The sequence below is a fragment of the Acipenser ruthenus genome, chromosome 2, assembly GCF_902713425.1.
Source record: "Acipenser ruthenus chromosome 2, fAciRut3.2 maternal haplotype, whole genome shotgun sequence".
NCBI classification, from domain to species: domain Eukaryota; kingdom Metazoa; phylum Chordata; class Actinopteri; order Acipenseriformes; family Acipenseridae; genus Acipenser; species Acipenser ruthenus.
The window spans coordinates 16,770,535-16,788,950 of NC_081190.1; the positions used below are offsets into that span (position 1 = coordinate 16,770,535).

Below are 18,416 nucleotides of genomic sequence, written 5' to 3' on the forward strand. Positions count from 1 at the left end.
CAGCTCCTTGTACTGTGATCAGAGGGCAAAACATAACTTCCAAATTCCAATGCACAGGTATCAGTAGATGTTAATATTAAACCTCAGCCAAGTAGGGTAGCCTCCAGTCTACCCAGGAGGAACCACTCCTGATTGCAATGCTGCAGCAGCTCAGTTTCCATGCCCATGTACTGCGATTCGTTTTCACTGTTTTCTGGGTATTTTGTTACATTGAGATGTGCCCAGAGCTGGATATTTGCACCACCTCATCCCACTCCAAAAATGCATTTAGTTTTGCAGTTGTCAAAGTGCTTGAAGAAGCAGCAGGGTTATTAACCCCTGGGGTTTGGAGTATTCCCCTGGAGAAGCTTCAGTTCCCCCACCACAGCCGGGAAAGCATGCAAGCGCAAAACCACATGCCGCATAAACCTCATCAGAAGACACAAATAAATGCATTTGCTGCAGAATGTTAGTAGAAGACTGAAAGTACTGCTGAATATGTGGTTACAATTAACATCTTAATGTGCTCCTGGAACATACAGAATTTGGGAAAAGGAATTAAAAAATAAAGCAGTATGCTTCACAAATTGATCATCTTTCGGAGCAAAGTGAATACTGAAAGTCATCTGGTATCCCAACCCTTTTACTAACACCGTTCTGAGGTTATAAGGAAATGAAAAACAGAATTCACAAGGCACAGTATGTTTCTACACCAGCCAAACATAATCCAATCCATTTTCTCACTCCTTTTAATAGGAAGAAAAAAAGTGTAAAAAAAAAAAACAGAAAAGCAGCAATTTTAATATCTAGCCAAATAAACTGAAGGCTGGTTCAAATAATGCTGCAAGGTATTTTTTTTTATCCATTACAATGAAAGATTTCTGTCTGATTTAGTCATTTTAAGCAATTCAGCAAAATTCCAGACAGACACCTACTGGTGAAAATTATAGAGCATAGCTACCAGCAACACTCCAAGATGGAATATGGGTAGGGACATTCTATTCAACTATGAGAGGTGTGTTACAGTAGGTGGCCATCCTGTATTGCTGAATTCAAACCCAGTTTAGTCTGTAATTGCCAGAAAAACAGAGTTCAGGTTCAAAATAATTTCTGGTACCAATTATGCAAACCTAGCTTGAACTGATCAAGGGATATACAGCAAACAAGAATTTCCTGAGGCATGGCCGGGTGACATTGAGAAGTAGGTAAAGGTTACCTGTGTGAACGGGTTTGTTTTATTGTTCAGATACTGTACATTCCTGTTACTAATTGGTAAAACTAACTTGATAATGTATTATTACGTGTTTATATTGTGGACTATTGTGGACATATTTACATAGCAGACAACTAGAACTGGAGCAGCTCCTTACAATTGTCAAAGTTGGTTGCAAATGCTATTTAAAGCCAAGTACATTGCCTCATATCAAGTACATTGCCTCATTTTGAAACATGGGGGCCATCTAGTACAGTCTACATTTATTATTGACTTTTGACATAGTAGCCAGGAAGTCATCCATAATGGCATCTTTATACTCCAGTGGAAGAATGTGGTTTATTATGCATATTGTACAGCCCAAAGACATCTCATCTTAATTTAAAATGTAAAGGACAGGATGACAAATAATTATTCTCTGCTTTCAGGCCTTGAAAGTGCGTTGATTAGTCTATTAAAATAATTGATGAACTTCACTGTTGATGGCAGCAGCTATGATGCAGAGTCATGGATGAATTTGTTTTTAGAAGATGTATACAGATGTTTCCTAGCATGTCTAAATGTCTTTTTTTGTATCTGACAAGCTTGTTTTTATTTATGCAATTAGGCAATAGAGGAAGAAGTTCCACTTCAATGAAAGGTCAGCACAGTTTCAAACAGAAATCAATCAAAAATTCTGGGGTAAAACTGTAACAAACTAAAAGTACACAGAAGTCTAAGCCAATGCGTTCTGTGCTTAGCAAGGTTAAAAAAAGGTCAATGTATATAATCCATGTACGCTTTGGGCTAATGGTTCCTATTTGCACGAGTTATTTCAAATGTCAGTTATTCCAATGAGTTATTTCAAAAGACAGTTTGTCTTCTTAGTTGGCTACTTTTACAAATGTATTGAACAGTTCTGTGAATATCAAACTTAATTTTATTTATAAAAAAGCATTTAAAAAAAACAATCTTGAAATTAGCTCATGAGTTTAGGGTTTCTTATTAGGGTTCATTTTGTTTAATTTGAAGAACGATGCACAGAAAAGGGCTCATTATCACTGAAAGGTCTATGCAAAGACACAAGAAAACAACAAAACAAAATGGTTTTGCCCCCAAGGTCACTTAGACAGACATGCCCCATGTCAAAAACATATCGAAGTTAAATTCAGTCAGCATTCAACATGAAGAAAAAGAAAATCCACATTAGAAGAGGTTGTTTGGCCTATTTGTTAGATACAGCTAAAGCACAGAAAGGACATATCCCATGATGCCTTCTGGCAGCAGCATGTGTTACAAGTGAAGCTTTATTTAACACGAACAAACACTAAGAAACGATGATACCTTTCAAAAAACTAATTTTAATTGAAACAAAAAAATTGTTGAATCATTAACAAGTTTATAAAACAGTGATTTAGTTACATAAATAAATTGATATCAGTGTATCAAATCTTAATTTCAACTTCATGAGCATGTTTACACGGGTGATGAAGTACAATCTTACCTATTATAATAAATAAAATGGAGAGCATGATTTTTCCTAAACAAAAAAACTACAAACATACCTCAAGCAAGTTCTCTAATGAAGGGAACAAGAGACACTAGACAACTTTTTGCACAAAAAACATAATAAAACTGCTTTATAAAGCACAAGATACAGAACCATTCAGCTAAATTAAAAGACACTAGGTTGGAACCAAAGTTGGTTGGCTTTCATTTAATGAACAAGTTTGGTAGTTAGATCTCCAGTTTGGTTATTTTAAAGCATTAAGACAAGGCAAGATAGGAAGGCTGTTCTTGTTTGTGGAATTCTAGAGAAAATGAAAAACTTAAAAAAAGAAAAAAAAAGATAGAACAGTCAGACCTACACAGCAACTTTCTGTCCTGCACAGTCAAGATATCAGCAGAATATATATGTAAATGTTGTTGTGCACAAATGGAGCTTAGAGACTCAGATCACTGCGGAAAAGACGTTAATGCGGTCAGGCCAAATTATTTATTTTACTTTTGTTAAAAGATTTTTTTGTTTGTTTGTTTTTCCAATTCAATATTTCTAGGCTAATAGGCACAAAGCCTAATTCTGCCCTACTGTATTCTTAATGCTAAGGCTTGCTGCTCTGGCTTTATATTTGTTGTCCATCTTATCTGTGTTGCCCATCACAAGCATGTATATATATATATTGTTTTATTTGTTTTAAATAGATACCAGTCCAATCATGCAATTGAATAGGTGGCTCTGCATAGATGCCCAGCATATAAATTAACCACCTGAGCCAACCCTGAAGCAAGGCGCACTTGAGTCCTTCTGATATGTTTTGTTTAAAACCAAGCTACTGCAGCTTCAAGTATTTTGCATTACATAGAATATTCTTTATAAATTAGTTAACGTATACTTTTTGTTTTTCAATATTCAGACATATACTATAATATATACAGTACAATAAATGCTTTCATTCTTTTTTTTTTTTATGTAATTTTTTTTTTTTTTTTCGAGAAATCCCTGAGAATGTATGTTGACAGTCGCTAAGTTTCCACATGCACAAGCACTGTGTGCCATGCTTCTGGATGAACAGCACTGCAAAGCCACATGGTCAGCCTTGGATTTGATTAGATCTTTTTCTTGTTTTGTTTAATTTATTTATGTCTTTATGTATTTGTTTATTTATTCATTTATTTACCTGTATTCTTTTCTTGCTCTTTAAATACACTGAAATGCAAGGGTGAATTACGAAGGAGTAAAGCTGAATCCATACGAGGTACTTGTCACTTAGGATGGAGGTGTTTCGTTTGGTTTAAAGCCATATTTTTCATCTTTGAGGCTGTGAATGTATACAGAAAGAACAGGAGAGCTATGTGGGCTTTTGCCACTTGACAACATATACTCAGTGTAAACCAAAACGTTTCTCTTTAACCTCTTTCTCTCTCTCTCTCATACAAATAAAAGAAAACACACAAACTTTCACAACATGACAATTTTCTTTTTTTTGCAAACTAAACAGTTTTTTACACATATAATACCGGTGTGGCTCTGTTAATTTTTTTTTTTTTTTTTTTTCATATTTAAGTTAAAAAGGGTACAAAGGCAGGCTCAAGTAAAAAGAACGAGACGTGAACTCCGTCAACCGAATCTCTCCCGGACCAACATCATCAGTTTCTTTTTGCCTTTGTAAATCTGTTTTAGGTTGTCAATAAACTGTGTGAACTGAATGTGTCCGTCGTGAGCCATTAAGAAGGTCTCTCTGGCCTTGCTAAGGAACTCAATAAATTCGCTATAGTGCCGGGGGCTGATGTGTGTGAGCCGAGAGTGCGTGGTGTTAATGTAAGCCCCAATCGTGGCATCTAGCAACTGTCTTAGTGGGGCTTTGTCCAGTGACATTAACTTCCCAGAGTTCCTACGCCCATGAAGTGCCACCATGCCTGGCGTGGTCAGCGTGCACCGCCGCAAAATGTCCGACAACACGGTGGCGCACTTGACACTTTTGACCACCAGGGGGATGATGGCTGCGAGTTCATTTTTGCCAAGGGAGTGGCTCAGCGCGCAGGCCCACAGCACATCGTTAATGGCAGGGTGCGTGTCCTGATTGTAGCTCAGGTTGAGATGAGTCATGGCCAAAGTGGCCAGCTTGTAAGCCCGCATGGGGTAGCCGCGGTGCTCCATGTATCGCGCAATCGTGAAGAGCTGGGTGTAGCTCATGCCCGTGGTGGCAGCATCCAACACTATCTGGTAGGCCGTCTCGAAGGCGATGTGGTCCTTCTCACACAGGGTGAGAGCGGACAGCGCACAGTTCTGGGGGTCCTTCATTGCACACTGCAGGGCCAGGGTTCGCGCGCTGCTCGCTAGGTTCTCCTGCTGGTGGCAGTCAAGGTGCAGCCGCACGATGGTGCTGTTGGACATCACTGTCGTGGCAACAATACTGGTGGCCTCCGTGGGAGTGAAAAGCGTGAACCAGCTCTGCATAATGCTGTCTAATGCATAAACCCCTGCGAGACAGAACAAAAGAGAGAGAGGTTCAATAACAAAGCTGCATCACAACATGCAACCCTATGTAAAATGTATATATGTCAAAACTGGGATAATGCTGATAAAAGGAAAATGATGTAAAAAAAATAAACTGATTTTATTTTGGTGCTCACAACTGAAGAAAGCATTGTAGCTAGTTGCATATGTATTATCTGTATTATTACAGAAACTCAATCTATTATACTGTCTTTATAGCACTACCATAAAATGTTTTCATAGTATATTCAGAGGTCAGAGTGGGGAGAGATACACAAGACCTTAAGCCTCCACCAAATGTTTGCAATGGAAAATGTGATGTTATCACAACCAAGGTATTCTGAAAGCAAACATGCAAACCACCTCTTTTAGAGCAGTATTCAATGTGAATGAACTAGCAGCTAAGGTAAATGGGTTCAGGGTGAAGTGTTTTAATTCGTACTGTGGACGGTAATTGCTTCTCATCAACTTAAGTCTCCAAATAAGTTGATGAGTTTTACTCTCCTTTCTCAAATGCACTAACCCACTGTATTGAAAGACTCCATTCCCAACATAGGAGGCCTGTTGCTAGGGAGCCGACATCACTGCCCTGTGACTTTTGCTAGTGCATTGCTGCCACGAGTGAACACCTCGTTGGCTAAAATAAAAACCACTTCAGCAAGTAGATATTGAATTTGCTTTGTGTTATTGTGCAGTGTGTGTGTGTATATGACAAAAGTATGATATTAATGTTTTGTTTGATTGTTTTGTATATTTTTGTTTGTGATGTGCAGTACGAAATAAAACAAACAGTAATTCAAAATGAATTTGCCTATGTATATTGCAGCTAAGGCATGCGCAGTTAAGACTGTAAAAAATGGGGTGCCAACTCCAGGACCGCGACATATCCGAATCCGCAGTATAGCGAGGGGCGATATAACGAGCGGTGAGTGTATATGTTAATTGTACAGTTTAGACAAGTTTGCATTGCTAAGCAAATTATTCAACCAATATTTGATTTTGGAGATTCAATAATAAAACATGCTAGTCATTTCCTAACACACTTGCTCTGTTGTAAAAGCATTTTCATTGCAAGCATGTGTTTGCTATGGTCCAGATGACCCCATAATATACAGCAGCCTTGATGCTTTTTTTAACCTAACACCCCAGGAAACTAGATGTTGCACCTCAGTGGGCTAAGATTTCTGTTTAAAGAATGACCCACTTACCTACTTCTGTGGCACAAGTTACTAACCACCTCACCATCTCTCGACGTCGCCAGTTTAACGTTGACAACGTCATTCTCATTACCTGGGAGAAACAAAACAATGACATTATTAACATGCAGACGTGCTGGTGGCTAGTCCCCCCCCACCTTTTTTTTTGTTGATTACACTTCAAAATTATTACACAAAGAAATAGAACCAATGGTCTTCTTTCCTTACACTAGGGTCCTTCAAGCTCAAGTGTACCAATTTTTGCAGTTCTTCCTTTGTAGTTGATACTTAAACATGGAGAAAAGTGTTCCAGGGTATATATGCATGCAAGAGCTTTTTTCAAAGGGAAGGAATAACCCACCCATCAAGCAGCATTTGAAACTGCTGTACACTGAAAACAAGGTAATGATGTCTGGGGCTACAGTATATGCAGCTTCTTCAGAATATGCTATTTGTAATCATCCAGCTATACTCAGTGTTCACTCTTTTGATATGTGTCATGAATGGCACTGTAAATAAATGATTATTTATTGATCAAGCGCTTCAGAAACAGTGTTGAATATTTATCGGACTCATGTGGAGCCCCACAGCGATCCCTGTTGGACGTGCTTGTGCCAGGGAGGCCTGAAGCCCAGAATACAGCAGGGAAGGAGCGGTGAGAAATTCCCGTTTTATTTCCACCGCCAACCCCACGAACAGAACAGAGAATAACCCTTTCACTGAAAGAGAGACCCCCTGCATAGCAAAAAATAAGCTAATTTCAACAACACACATCTCCTTAGTAGACTTCAAAAGCTGTCGTGGTTTCTTAGTTTGAACAGCTGTGTGTTTCTTGCCAGTTCCAGTCTGTCCAGTGTCCCAGTGCTATTTTTCAGACTATGAACAGAAACAGGGAGGGTTACCTGAAGACCCAGCTCCAGAGATACTTTCAGCAGGGTGATATCTGGTAAACTGTCCATGAGAGTTGCGATTTTAAATGCGTCCTGGGCGAGTTTGAAGATGTGTGATGAGGAGTGGATATTTTTCTGGATGGATTCTAACACTGTTTCTAGCCTCCGACCATCACCTGCAGGCAGTTACACAAAACAAAAATGAGAATTCTTTCTATGAAATGATCATCATATTTCTATAAAAAAAATCTATACTATTATTACTATTCATAACAATAAACTATACCAATAACAATAATATTAAATAATAATAATAGCTTATTAAAACACAAATCTAATGCACATATCCTTTGCAGGCTTATCCATACTTTCTTGTATAAATAATACCCTGAGACATAAGCTCTGATTGCAGCAATTCCATTTAATCAAAGAAACAGATCACCCATGTCATTTTTGGACGTTTAGAAGCATGTGTATTTACTGCGGTTCCATATTTCACACTGATTTAGTGCATTACAAATATGACATGAAATAAATACTCATTGCTTTGTCATGCTCTGGGGTTATTAATTAACTTCATAACAATATAATTAGTTTTAGGAGTACTTTAAAAATGTCATAGTGGTCACAAATACTTCAGCTCTAAAGTTATAAACAGGTAATAATGCCCATTGCTATGCATGCAGCTACTTGGTTAATGCTGAGCACTATATTTCTGTTGTTTCTTTGATGTTTTCACTTTAACATGAGCAATAGAGAACATACTAATTCCTTACGGTTGTGAGTTTTGTTACACATTTGATTGGTTTTATGATTTCCGTACATTCCCATGGTCAGCTCTTGCATGCTTAGTCTTTGGTCAATGAGAACATCCTGACAGCGCTCACCTTTGGCTGCTGTTAGCATGGTCGATGCCAGCTCACACTGCTGAGACTCAATGTGGCTCAGGGTGAACCAGCGGGGATACCGGTTTGGAACGACAGATGCAATGTGGTGAGGCCGGGACATGTCTCCCATTTGAGCTGTAGATTCCAATACTGGTAACCTGCGAAGGAGAAAATGTAATATGCCAACTTTATTCACTTACTAAAACCCAATGAAATGTATAATTAAACCAATCTGTTGTTTCATTGATCCCATGCCACCCGGCTGTACTAAAAACTCAGCAGCAAAGCAAGCAGAGTCTCTGAGTTCAGTCACACTGCTGGCAGGAGAGCTGTCACATCAAACAGCTAAATATCAGAAACACAAAGGGGGAGGTTTTCAAAACTGCTAATGAAATCAGCTTAACAACGTCATGCTTTAATTCACAAATACTTTAGTGGCTAATAACATTTGCAGGACCTGAGAACTCTGTGTAGCTGCCCTAGAAAATGTTATAAAATATATACACACCATTTTCACAGAATAATCATGTAGAATGTACTTAAGTTTGTAAACCTTTCCCAGAGTCCTTATTTTAATTTACTTCAGACCAAGACCTACACTTTTAAAATCAACGCCCTTCGTTTTATGTCAATATTGTATTTAGAATGAGAATTCAAAACATTGCACACAAAAAAAAAAACTTTTTTGCCCATCCAGCACTATGAAGCATAGCCATAAATAATACCAGAAACACAGAACTGATCACTCACCAGGTTTAAAACGTTAGTTCTTTTTTTTGTTGTTTTTTTTTTACCACAATGCCCTTGAACATTTGCCATCAGCTTTAACCTAGTGGGTCATTCTGCCTGCCTTTCTATTACAGCGTGATGTGACAATTCACTAGTTTACAGCCAAATGTGTCCTTTGAGCAATCCAGCGGAACGGCCGAGGCAAACGTTATGTGGACTACAGTTCAGCAGGGGCTGTGGCTCTGACACTGTCTAACAGGCAAAGCGAAGGTAACTGATAACATTGCTCCCTTTTACTCGCATGGTGTTTCATGCTTGTTACACACTATGTAAGAGTCTGCTGTCTTTTTATATCAAACCAGAGAACTATAAATTCCAGTTTTTGTTTTAATAGGTTTATGAAATGCAAGAATAAATAAGTATTAAGAAAAATCCCCCCCACCTATTTTTTCCCCCAGATAAAGTTTTTGTTTTTTTCCCCCAGATATAACAGGATGCTTCCTGTTTCAGTGTAATCCCTGCAAGCCTGAGCACTGGAACCCCTGTGTATATCACAAATACACTCCATTTGTACCATTCAACAAACAACTGTGTGGTCCAGTGGTTAAAGAAATGGGCTTGGAACCAGGAGGTCCCCGGTTCAAATCCCACCTCAGCCACTGACTCATTGTGTGATCCTGAGCAAGTCACTTCACCTCCTTGTGCTCCGTCTTTCGGGTGAGACGTATTTGTAAGTGACTCTGCAGCTGATGCATAGTTCACACACCCTAGTCTCTGTAAGTCTTGGATAAAGGCGTCTGCTAAATAAACAAATAATAATAACTGGCCAGGCAAAATCACAACTCAAAACAGTAGATTCTGCACAAAGGAGAAAAAAGGCAAACTGTCAGTCACCTGGGACTACGAGGAGGGTATGACATCAGAATAACTCGTTTTTTGGATTCACTTTAGATACACTTTTCAGCAGGAATGCAGAACACCAGGAGAGACTCTCAATGCATCTTTTTAGTTGAAATGTAATGTGCACTGTAGGAAGTGCATACAAGAGCAACAAAGCTAGTTGTGCATTTGAACTGCGAGTCTCCTGCTGCAAAGTGTTGGTCACTGAATTTAACAGATGCATTATTAGAAAGGAAGTGCTTTTTATAGTGCCATTTGATACAATGCCTCAGGCTGCTCAACAATTAAAATATGCAGGTCACAGATTCTTATTATTTTAGGAACCTAAAATTATCTTTATGGATCTAAACTGCAATATATATTATCCCTCTTCAGCCTCCCTCTACCTTTTCCATATTTTCAATATATATTATCCCTCTTCAACTTCCCTCTACCAGTCTCATATTTTCTGCCCAATTACCAGTTTAAGTTAAACATGTGTGTAAAATCATACACTGTGAAAGAAGTTTAGTTAGATCTAAATTTTAGATCTAGATCTAAAAGCCCAAGGTTACTGTACTAGAAAAATAAAAAGTTGGTTAAGAGTATCAGTGTTGGGTTTTAGAAAAAAATAGACACAAACACACACACACATACATACATACAGTGCTCCCCCTTTCTCTTAACAGTCTATTAACTATGGCTCCTGACTACAGCATTATAAAGGTGATATATATATATATATATATATATATATATATATATATATATATATATATATATATATATATAAAAAAAAGGCTACTTGTTTTTTCTGACTCTCCTGAGCCTTTCTGAAGTCAAAATACAGTTGCGCTGTACTGATGAGCCCCAAATAGGGTGAAACATGTATGCAGCTACTGTATTTTGACTTTTGAAATGCTGTGAATGCTTTTAGAAGCCGTTAGACAACTTCCACGCAATTTGATTGGCTCTTGTAATGCTTTATTTGCATATCTCCCTACAACCCCTATATATATATATATATATATATATATATATATATATATATATATATATATATATAAAATCAGTACTTGGAAATTATGGCCTGTGATTGGTTGACATCTCATCATAGGAGAAAAAATTGATTGAACTATTGCCCTAACATCCTTACACCACCGGGCAATAGTCTCCCTCTGACATGTCATTGGTTCACTGTCAGTCCCGCCTCTTTTCAAAGGAACGCCCTTCATTTCCACTCCTCACAACAAGGGAAAATGGCTGAATGTGAACAAACTGCTGAAAGGCAATTCTGCGACTTAACAGAAAATGAATTACAAAACATACTATAAAAGATGCTCCAAACCCTAAAATGGTGATTAACATGTCGCCTGACTTTCTGAAATTCAAACAAATTCACCTCAACAATGTAAACAAATGACGCCGGGGATATAAACTGTATTATGCAGCAGACAGCCAGAAAGAGAACTGTATGCCAAAAAGACTTTGAGAACTATGCGGTATGAACTTCAAAACATTTTCTGTTATTTATTTAATTTATGTTATTTATTTAATTAATTTACATATGCTGTCGTATTTACTACCCAACCTTGCCTTGCTTATTTTCTTGACTGATTCATATATTAAATATATTCTGCAGACTCAGCTCATAGTGGAATATTAAATGGCCCTTGGGAAGACCATTGTTACCTCCAGGGTGCAATGCCTTCAGCCTGCAGTAACAATAGTCTTCCCTCGGGGGCAATTATTTTCCACTACAGCCCTCCTCTTCAGTCCATCCATCCATCCATCCATCCACACACACACACAGTTGTAGTCAAAGGTTTACATACCCCAATGAATTTAATTTCTATAAATTTCTCAAAGAATTTTAGGAAAAATCTTTGAGGGGAGAAAAAAAAAAAAAAAAATTACAAGAAATAGATTTATTTATGCAGTGATTTATTTATGCAATCTTTTTGCAAAACTCCAAAATGCTAATTCAATGGTATTCATACCCGTTGATGCTATGATAGTATTGTCTACAAGGTGCTAGAAATTTCAATCTGATAATGCAGAACCTAATTCTAGAAAAGTCTAGAAAATGCTGGATTGTAGGTGAACATTCTTAGAGAGTATAAAAGGGTTAGGCATAGGATGAGTGCTGTCATTACCAATAAGTCAATATGAAAAAAAAGTAAAGTGAAGACCTTAGGCAGAAAATTATGTATTGTCAAAGCTGGAGAAGGATACAAGATTTCCAAGCATTTGCGTATCCCAATTTCAACTACTGTTACTATTATCAAAAAGAATAAGTAGAAGAATTGAGAAGAAGGTTAATATCAATCCAAGATTGACTGCCAAAGATATTCAAAGTGAACTGGCTGCAAGTGGGACTGGGGTTTCCATTTCAACCACAGGTCGAGTATTGCATGGTGAAGGTCTCAATGGTCGCAGGCCAAGGAAAAAGCCACTCTTAGGAAAACGTCAATCGACAATCACTTGAAGTTTGCAAAACGGCATTTGAATGATGGATACGAGTTCTGGTCAAAGGTTTTGTGGAATGATGAAACAAAAATCCAGCTATTTGGTCACGCTGATAGTCGTTGCGTAAAAAAAACAAAAAAAAAACACCATACCTACTGTCAAGCATGGAGGTGGTAATATCCTTTTATGGGGCTGTTTTTCCTCAAATGGCACAGGAAATTTAGTTCCAACACATGGTAAAATGGATTCCATAGCATACCAAAAGATACTGGTCAATCATCTGAAACCCTCCGCTACAAAACTTTTTTTAAAAGCGCAACTGGAGGTTCCAACACAATAACGATCTAAAAGCACACATCAAAATCTACTTCAGAATGGTTAAAGAAGAATAAAATCAAGGTTCTGGAATGGCCTGGTCAAAGTTCCGATCTAAATTTGATTGAGAATCTTTGGTATGAGTTGAAGGCGGATGAGCACAAGAGAAGTCCTCAGAATTTGAATGAACTGGAACAGTTTTGCGTTGAAGAATGGTCAAAAATCCCTAAAGAATCATGCCATAAGCTCATTGACAATTATCCTAATCGTTTAAAAGAGGTTATTATTGCTAAAAGGTGCCTCAACTAGCTATTAAATTTCATTTTCCTTGTCAGGGTATGAATACTTTTGAAATTATCATTTTGGAGTTTTGCAAAAAAAAAAAAAAAAATGCTGAATAAATAATTTCTTGTAACTTTTCCCTCAAAATACAGAATAGAAGCGCAAATCTGGAGCACAAGATATCATGTAGAAATTGAGCAGTGCTTCTTTGAAAATGATTTGTGTAAGTTTCTGGTTTGCTTTTTAAACATAGTGAATACAGAATATCTACACTGATACTGTACAATGGATGACGTATTATTATTATTTTATTTTGTTAAATAGTATGCCATTTTATTCAATATTCTGGCCCATTCTAATTATGTGACGGCAGAATTGGAGTATTATGTTGTTTTTGAAGCTGACACCCTGGGATCCTTTAAGAAGCTGCTTGATGAGATTCTGAGATCAATAAGCTACTAACAACCAAAACGAGCAAGATGGGCCGAATGGCCTCCTTTCGTTTGTAAACTTTCTTATGTTCTTATATACTGTAGTTGTATGGCACTGAAATAGATGTGTTTTAAATGTTACATGTTAAAAATGAACATGAAAAACACGAAATACCCAAACATAGAACTGTTTACTTCACGCGTGTGTAACAAACAAACACAAAAAAAGGAGTAGGCTTAAATAGGACTACACAACAATGTACTGCAACTGTCCTTACAATGAGTAAAGCAAACATAAAAATGTGTTGTACCTGCAATCAATTCGAAAGAACACGCTTTTAAAATAAGAAATTGTCCAACGTTGTCTGCTTTTTACAATGTACCACCTCCTGCTGTAAATCCATCTCAACTTTGAGTGCAGCTTCGTAGCCAGTTTCAAATTCACGATTCTGCCTCAGTCTGACAGAAATACGCAGTTGTGAAGTCAGTGTGTTATAAAAGCTGCATGAAGTATGTGCATAAATCATGCAAGTGTGCTCTGTAGCACTGGCAACTAGTAATAAAGTTGTCTTTAAGTGGCGTGCAGTTGCTAATATCAGAATGCCATTAACATTAAAGTCTCTGGGACAGGACTGGCTCCTGGGAAAATGTTGTTAAGAAGTACTCACAAAAAACAAACAAATAAAAAAAAGACATACATACATACATACATACATATACATACATACATACATACATACATACACACACACACACACATACATACATACATACATAGCTCCCTCACTATAACGCGGGCCTGGGGGAACACACAATATGAGCGTTATAACTGAAGAGCGTTATAAAAGGGGGAGGGGATGGGACAACACACATCTGACTAAAATACAAAATAAAATAACTCCCTCTCTATAATGCACATATAGTGAAGCAAAAATGTAACTTTCTGTGAATTAACCGTGCATAAAGCACCATGTAACTTAAAAAAAAAAAAAAAAAAAAGGGAACATTCCCACTCGTGGATCATTTTAATTAGCAGTTTTTAAACTATAAATAGCTTGGCTAAACGGCGGTCGGGAGTTCAGTTCGAAGCGGCAGACAATCAAACCAAATGCGAGGAGAGCGGGTCTGGAGAGGGGAAGAGGGAATGGGTTTGGCTGCCGGAACGGGGCTGAAGCGAAGCTGAAACGACTCGTCTCCCACAGAAAGCTGCAGCTCCTCTCGCAGCAAAAAAGTAAATACATTAAAAAAGATAACCACGTAACAGGCCTAATATTTATTTAGTTATAAAACGAATGCTGAATAAGATGTCTGTGTTATAAAGTGCCAGTGCAGCTTTTCTTCAGTTCAGATACTGTATCAAAAGGGAGAGACAGAAACAGAAGTTAGACTGAGAAGTTGTTTATAGTTTGAACAACACCGGTACTGTATTTACTGTAGAAATATTAAATGAATCACTAGTATAAGGAATTCGGGGACATGCTGTAGGAGCGTTACAGCCGAGGCGCGTTATAACCGACAGACTTATATTATTTATTTCTTAGCAGACGCCCTTATCCAGGGCGACTTACAATTGTTACAACATATCACATTATTTCACATTTTACAGATATCACATTATTTTTACATACAATTACCCATTTATACAGTTGGGTTATTACTGGAGCAATCTAGGTAAAGTACCTTGCTCAAGGGTACAACAGCAGTGTCCCCCACTGGGGATTGAACCCACAACCCTCCGGTCAAGAGTCCAGAGCCCTAACCACTACTCCACACTGCTGCCCTAGCGAGGGAGCACTGTGTGTGTGTGTGTGTGTGTGTATATATACATATATATATTACTGACAGTTTTTAATACTTGGTTTTATGAACATGAAAAAGACCTAGCGGCCTGTCACTTTGTTTTTGTTAAATGCGCTGTGAGTATTTTAAGAGGCTGAGGGGGTAGACATTAGCAGGTAATAAAAAAGAAAAAAAAAGAAAAGAAAATGGCCATACAGAAACTGCCAAGAAAAACAAAAATAAACATGTCCCCTGTAACAAATGTTGCCAGCAGTCTCCCTGGTGACACTATAGAGCTTTAAAACATCTAATATCAGCAATACATCTTTACAATCTGTTTGTTTCACCACCGCTTCTATGGTGATGAATTGCAGAACACAAAGCGGCATTAAATGTAAAAATTGCCTCAGATTTGTAGACCCTGAATTAGATCCAATGTTACGTATTTATTATTCACACATTTTTCTAAAATCTCATTTTCGAATCCAATGAATTATTTAGCGAGGTTTCAGCAGAGGCTGCTTTGTGATTAAACATTGCCCCCAAATAGTCCCCCTGAACCAGAATTTCAGATGAAAAGTATTCCCGTTTCTAAATTAAAAGTGCCTGCTTTGATAGGCCAAAAGGAATTTTTCCTACTAAAATGTAAATAACTCATTCCAACTCCCTGCTGCATTCACTCTCCCTAAGAAAAAAAAAATGCTTTTGATTCAATTTCAATCAATCTCATGCTGTGCCAGGAAAACACCCCCTCCCCTCCCCTGCACCCCCTCCCCCTCATGTTTGAAGTGTAAATACTTACCGCATTGCTCTCAGTGCAATTTTGTATGCCAATTCAGCATCATGAGGTAGGAGAGAGGTGAAGAGATACTTGGCAAAGGTGTGCATTGGAACGCTCTCTCTGTAAATGAGCTCCCCAAGACCACTGTATGGCCCACCTGTCAAACAAATGAGGAAAATCAAATTTTATATATACACACACATATACATATATACATACATACATACATATATATATATATATATATATATATATATATATATATATATATGTGTGTGTGTATATATATATATATATATATATATATATATATATATATATATATATATATATCTATATATATATCTATATCATACATACATACACATATACAGTGCCTTGCAAAAGTATTCAGACCCCTGACCAATTCTCTCATATTACTGAATTACAAATGATACATTGAAATTTTGTTCTGTTTGATATTTTATTTTAAAACACTGAAACTCAAAATCAATTATTGTAAGGTGACATTGGTTTTATGTTGGGAAATATTTTTAAGAAAAATAAAAAACTGAAATATCTTGTTTGCATAAGTATTCAACCCCCACACATTAATATCTGGTAGAGCCACCTTTCGCTGCAATAACAGCTTTAAGTCTTTTGGGGTAAGTAAGTATGTACCAGCTTTGCAGACAGTGTCGGAGTGATATTGGCCCATTCTTCTTTGCAGATTTGCTCCAGGTTGTTCAGGTTGGTTGGATGACACTTGTGGACCGCAATTTTCAAATAGTGCCACAGATTCTCAATGGGATTAAGATCAGGACTTTGACTGGGCCACTGTAGGACATTCACCTTTTTGTTCTTGAGCCACTCCAAAGTTGCTTTGGCCTTGTGCTTGGGATCATTGTCCTGCTGAAAGGGGAATTTCCTCCCAAGCTTCAGTTTTTTAGCAGACTGAAGCAGGTTCTCTTGCAGTATTTCCCTGTATTTTGCTCCATCCAGTCTTCCCTCAATTTTAACAAGATGCCCAGTCCCTGCTGACGAGAAGCATCCCCACAGCATGATGCTGCCACCACCATGCTTCACTGTAGGGATGGTGTGTCTTGAGGCATGGGCAGTGTTAGGTTTGCGCCACACATAGCGCTTTGAGTTTTGGCCAAAAAGCTCTATCTTGGTCTCATATGACCACAAAACCTTTTCCCACATCGCGGCTGGGTCACTCTCATGCTTTCTGGCAAACTCCAGACGTGCTTTCAGATGGTACTTTTTGAGTAACGGCTTCTTTCTTGCCACCCTCCCATACAGGCCAGTGTTATGCAGAGCTCTTGATATGGTTGACTGGTGCACCATTACTCCACTCCCAGCCACTGAACTCTGTAGCTCCTTCAAAGTGACTGTTGGCCTCTCTGTGGCTTCTCTCACAAGTCGTCTCCTTGCTTGAGCGCTGACTTTTGAGGGACGGCCTTTTCTTGGCAGTGCCTGGGTGGTGTGATGCAGCTTCCACTTCCTGATTATTGATCCAACTGTGCTCACTGGGATATCCAAACACTTGGATATTATTTGGTACCCTTTCCCTAATCTATGCATTTGTATTACTTTATCTCTAACTTCTGTAGAATGTTCTTTGGTCTTCATTTTCCTTCAGATTCACAGCCTGACCAATGATCCTTCAACAGTGGGGTTTTTATCCAGAAAATGTGACAGCAACTTTAATGGTTCACAGGTGGAGGCCAATGGTAAGGTAATTGTGTCCTCGTTAGGGAAATTTCTTTCATCAGTGTAAACTGGGAGCTTCCACAGCACAGGAGTTGAATACTTATTCAAGCAAGATATTTCAGTTTTTTATTTTTCTTAAAAATATTTCCCAATTGATTTTGAGTTTCAGTGTTTTAAAATAAAATATCAAACAGAACGAAATTTCAATGTACCATTTGTAATTCAGTAAGATGAGAGAATTGGTCAGGGGTCTGAATACTTTTGCAAGGCACTGTATATAGACACACACACACACTAAAGATTGGAAGACATTGGAATGTGATTCTCAACCCCTGCCACCTGAAGATTCAAGTTGGCATACAAAGATTAATTATCTGATTTTTAAAGCATTTAACATTTTTAGGAGACACTGATTTAGATCTAATGTTTCATTAAGTCCATGTGGTTCCAGATTTTAAAAGTATAAATCACGTTCCAATATCTTCCAATGTTTAGTATTGAATAACTGTGTTTAAGTTAACTATGTTCCATTTTCAATTAATGAATGCTATGATAGGTGAAAACTGTCATCTGTAATTTTAAATAATGTCTATGGCTATTATCCAAATAATGATGAACTATTATTTGAACAAATGTATTCATTTATTTCAACCAGATAAAACTGCAGCTCTACTCTTAACAGTGCTGAAAGAATTACTATCAACCATATGTGCAGACTTTCTTCTCTATAATTAAATTATTTTCAACTGGAGCATGCTATGACTGTGGACCACATCACAAAGCCACTGCCGCGTTCCACGCACTGTCGGGCTTTGCTCGAGGGAGACCCTGGATTGAATAAGCATGGGAACTCGATTATTCTTTGACCCTGCAGTGGGTGGTCCCTTCCAGGCTCGGGATGAGACACTTTGGGAA

General features: G+C 37.8%; 1 protein-coding gene across 2 annotated transcripts in view; it reads right to left on the minus strand.

The window, feature by feature from the left end:
• Nucleotides 1-2,512: 2,512 nt before the first annotated feature.
• The window catches only part of LOC117400039 (zinc finger SWIM domain-containing protein 6), an 82,269-nt gene continuing 66,365 nt past the window's right edge, over nucleotides 2,513-18,416 (minus strand). For both annotated transcript variants that reach the window (XM_034904649.2, XM_034904644.2), the window contains exons 10-14: nucleotides 15,828-15,963; nucleotides 8,142-8,299; nucleotides 7,267-7,430; nucleotides 6,377-6,458; nucleotides 2,513-5,152 (exon numbers count right to left, since the gene is read on the minus strand). In XM_034904649.2, the coding sequence (XP_034760540.2) occupies nucleotides 4,290-5,152; nucleotides 6,377-6,458; nucleotides 7,267-7,430; nucleotides 8,142-8,299; nucleotides 15,828-15,963 (1,403 nt within the window). In that variant the 3' untranslated portion in view covers nucleotides 2,513-4,289. The remainder of the gene's footprint in view (nucleotides 5,153-6,376; nucleotides 6,459-7,266; nucleotides 7,431-8,141; nucleotides 8,300-15,827; nucleotides 15,964-18,416) is intronic.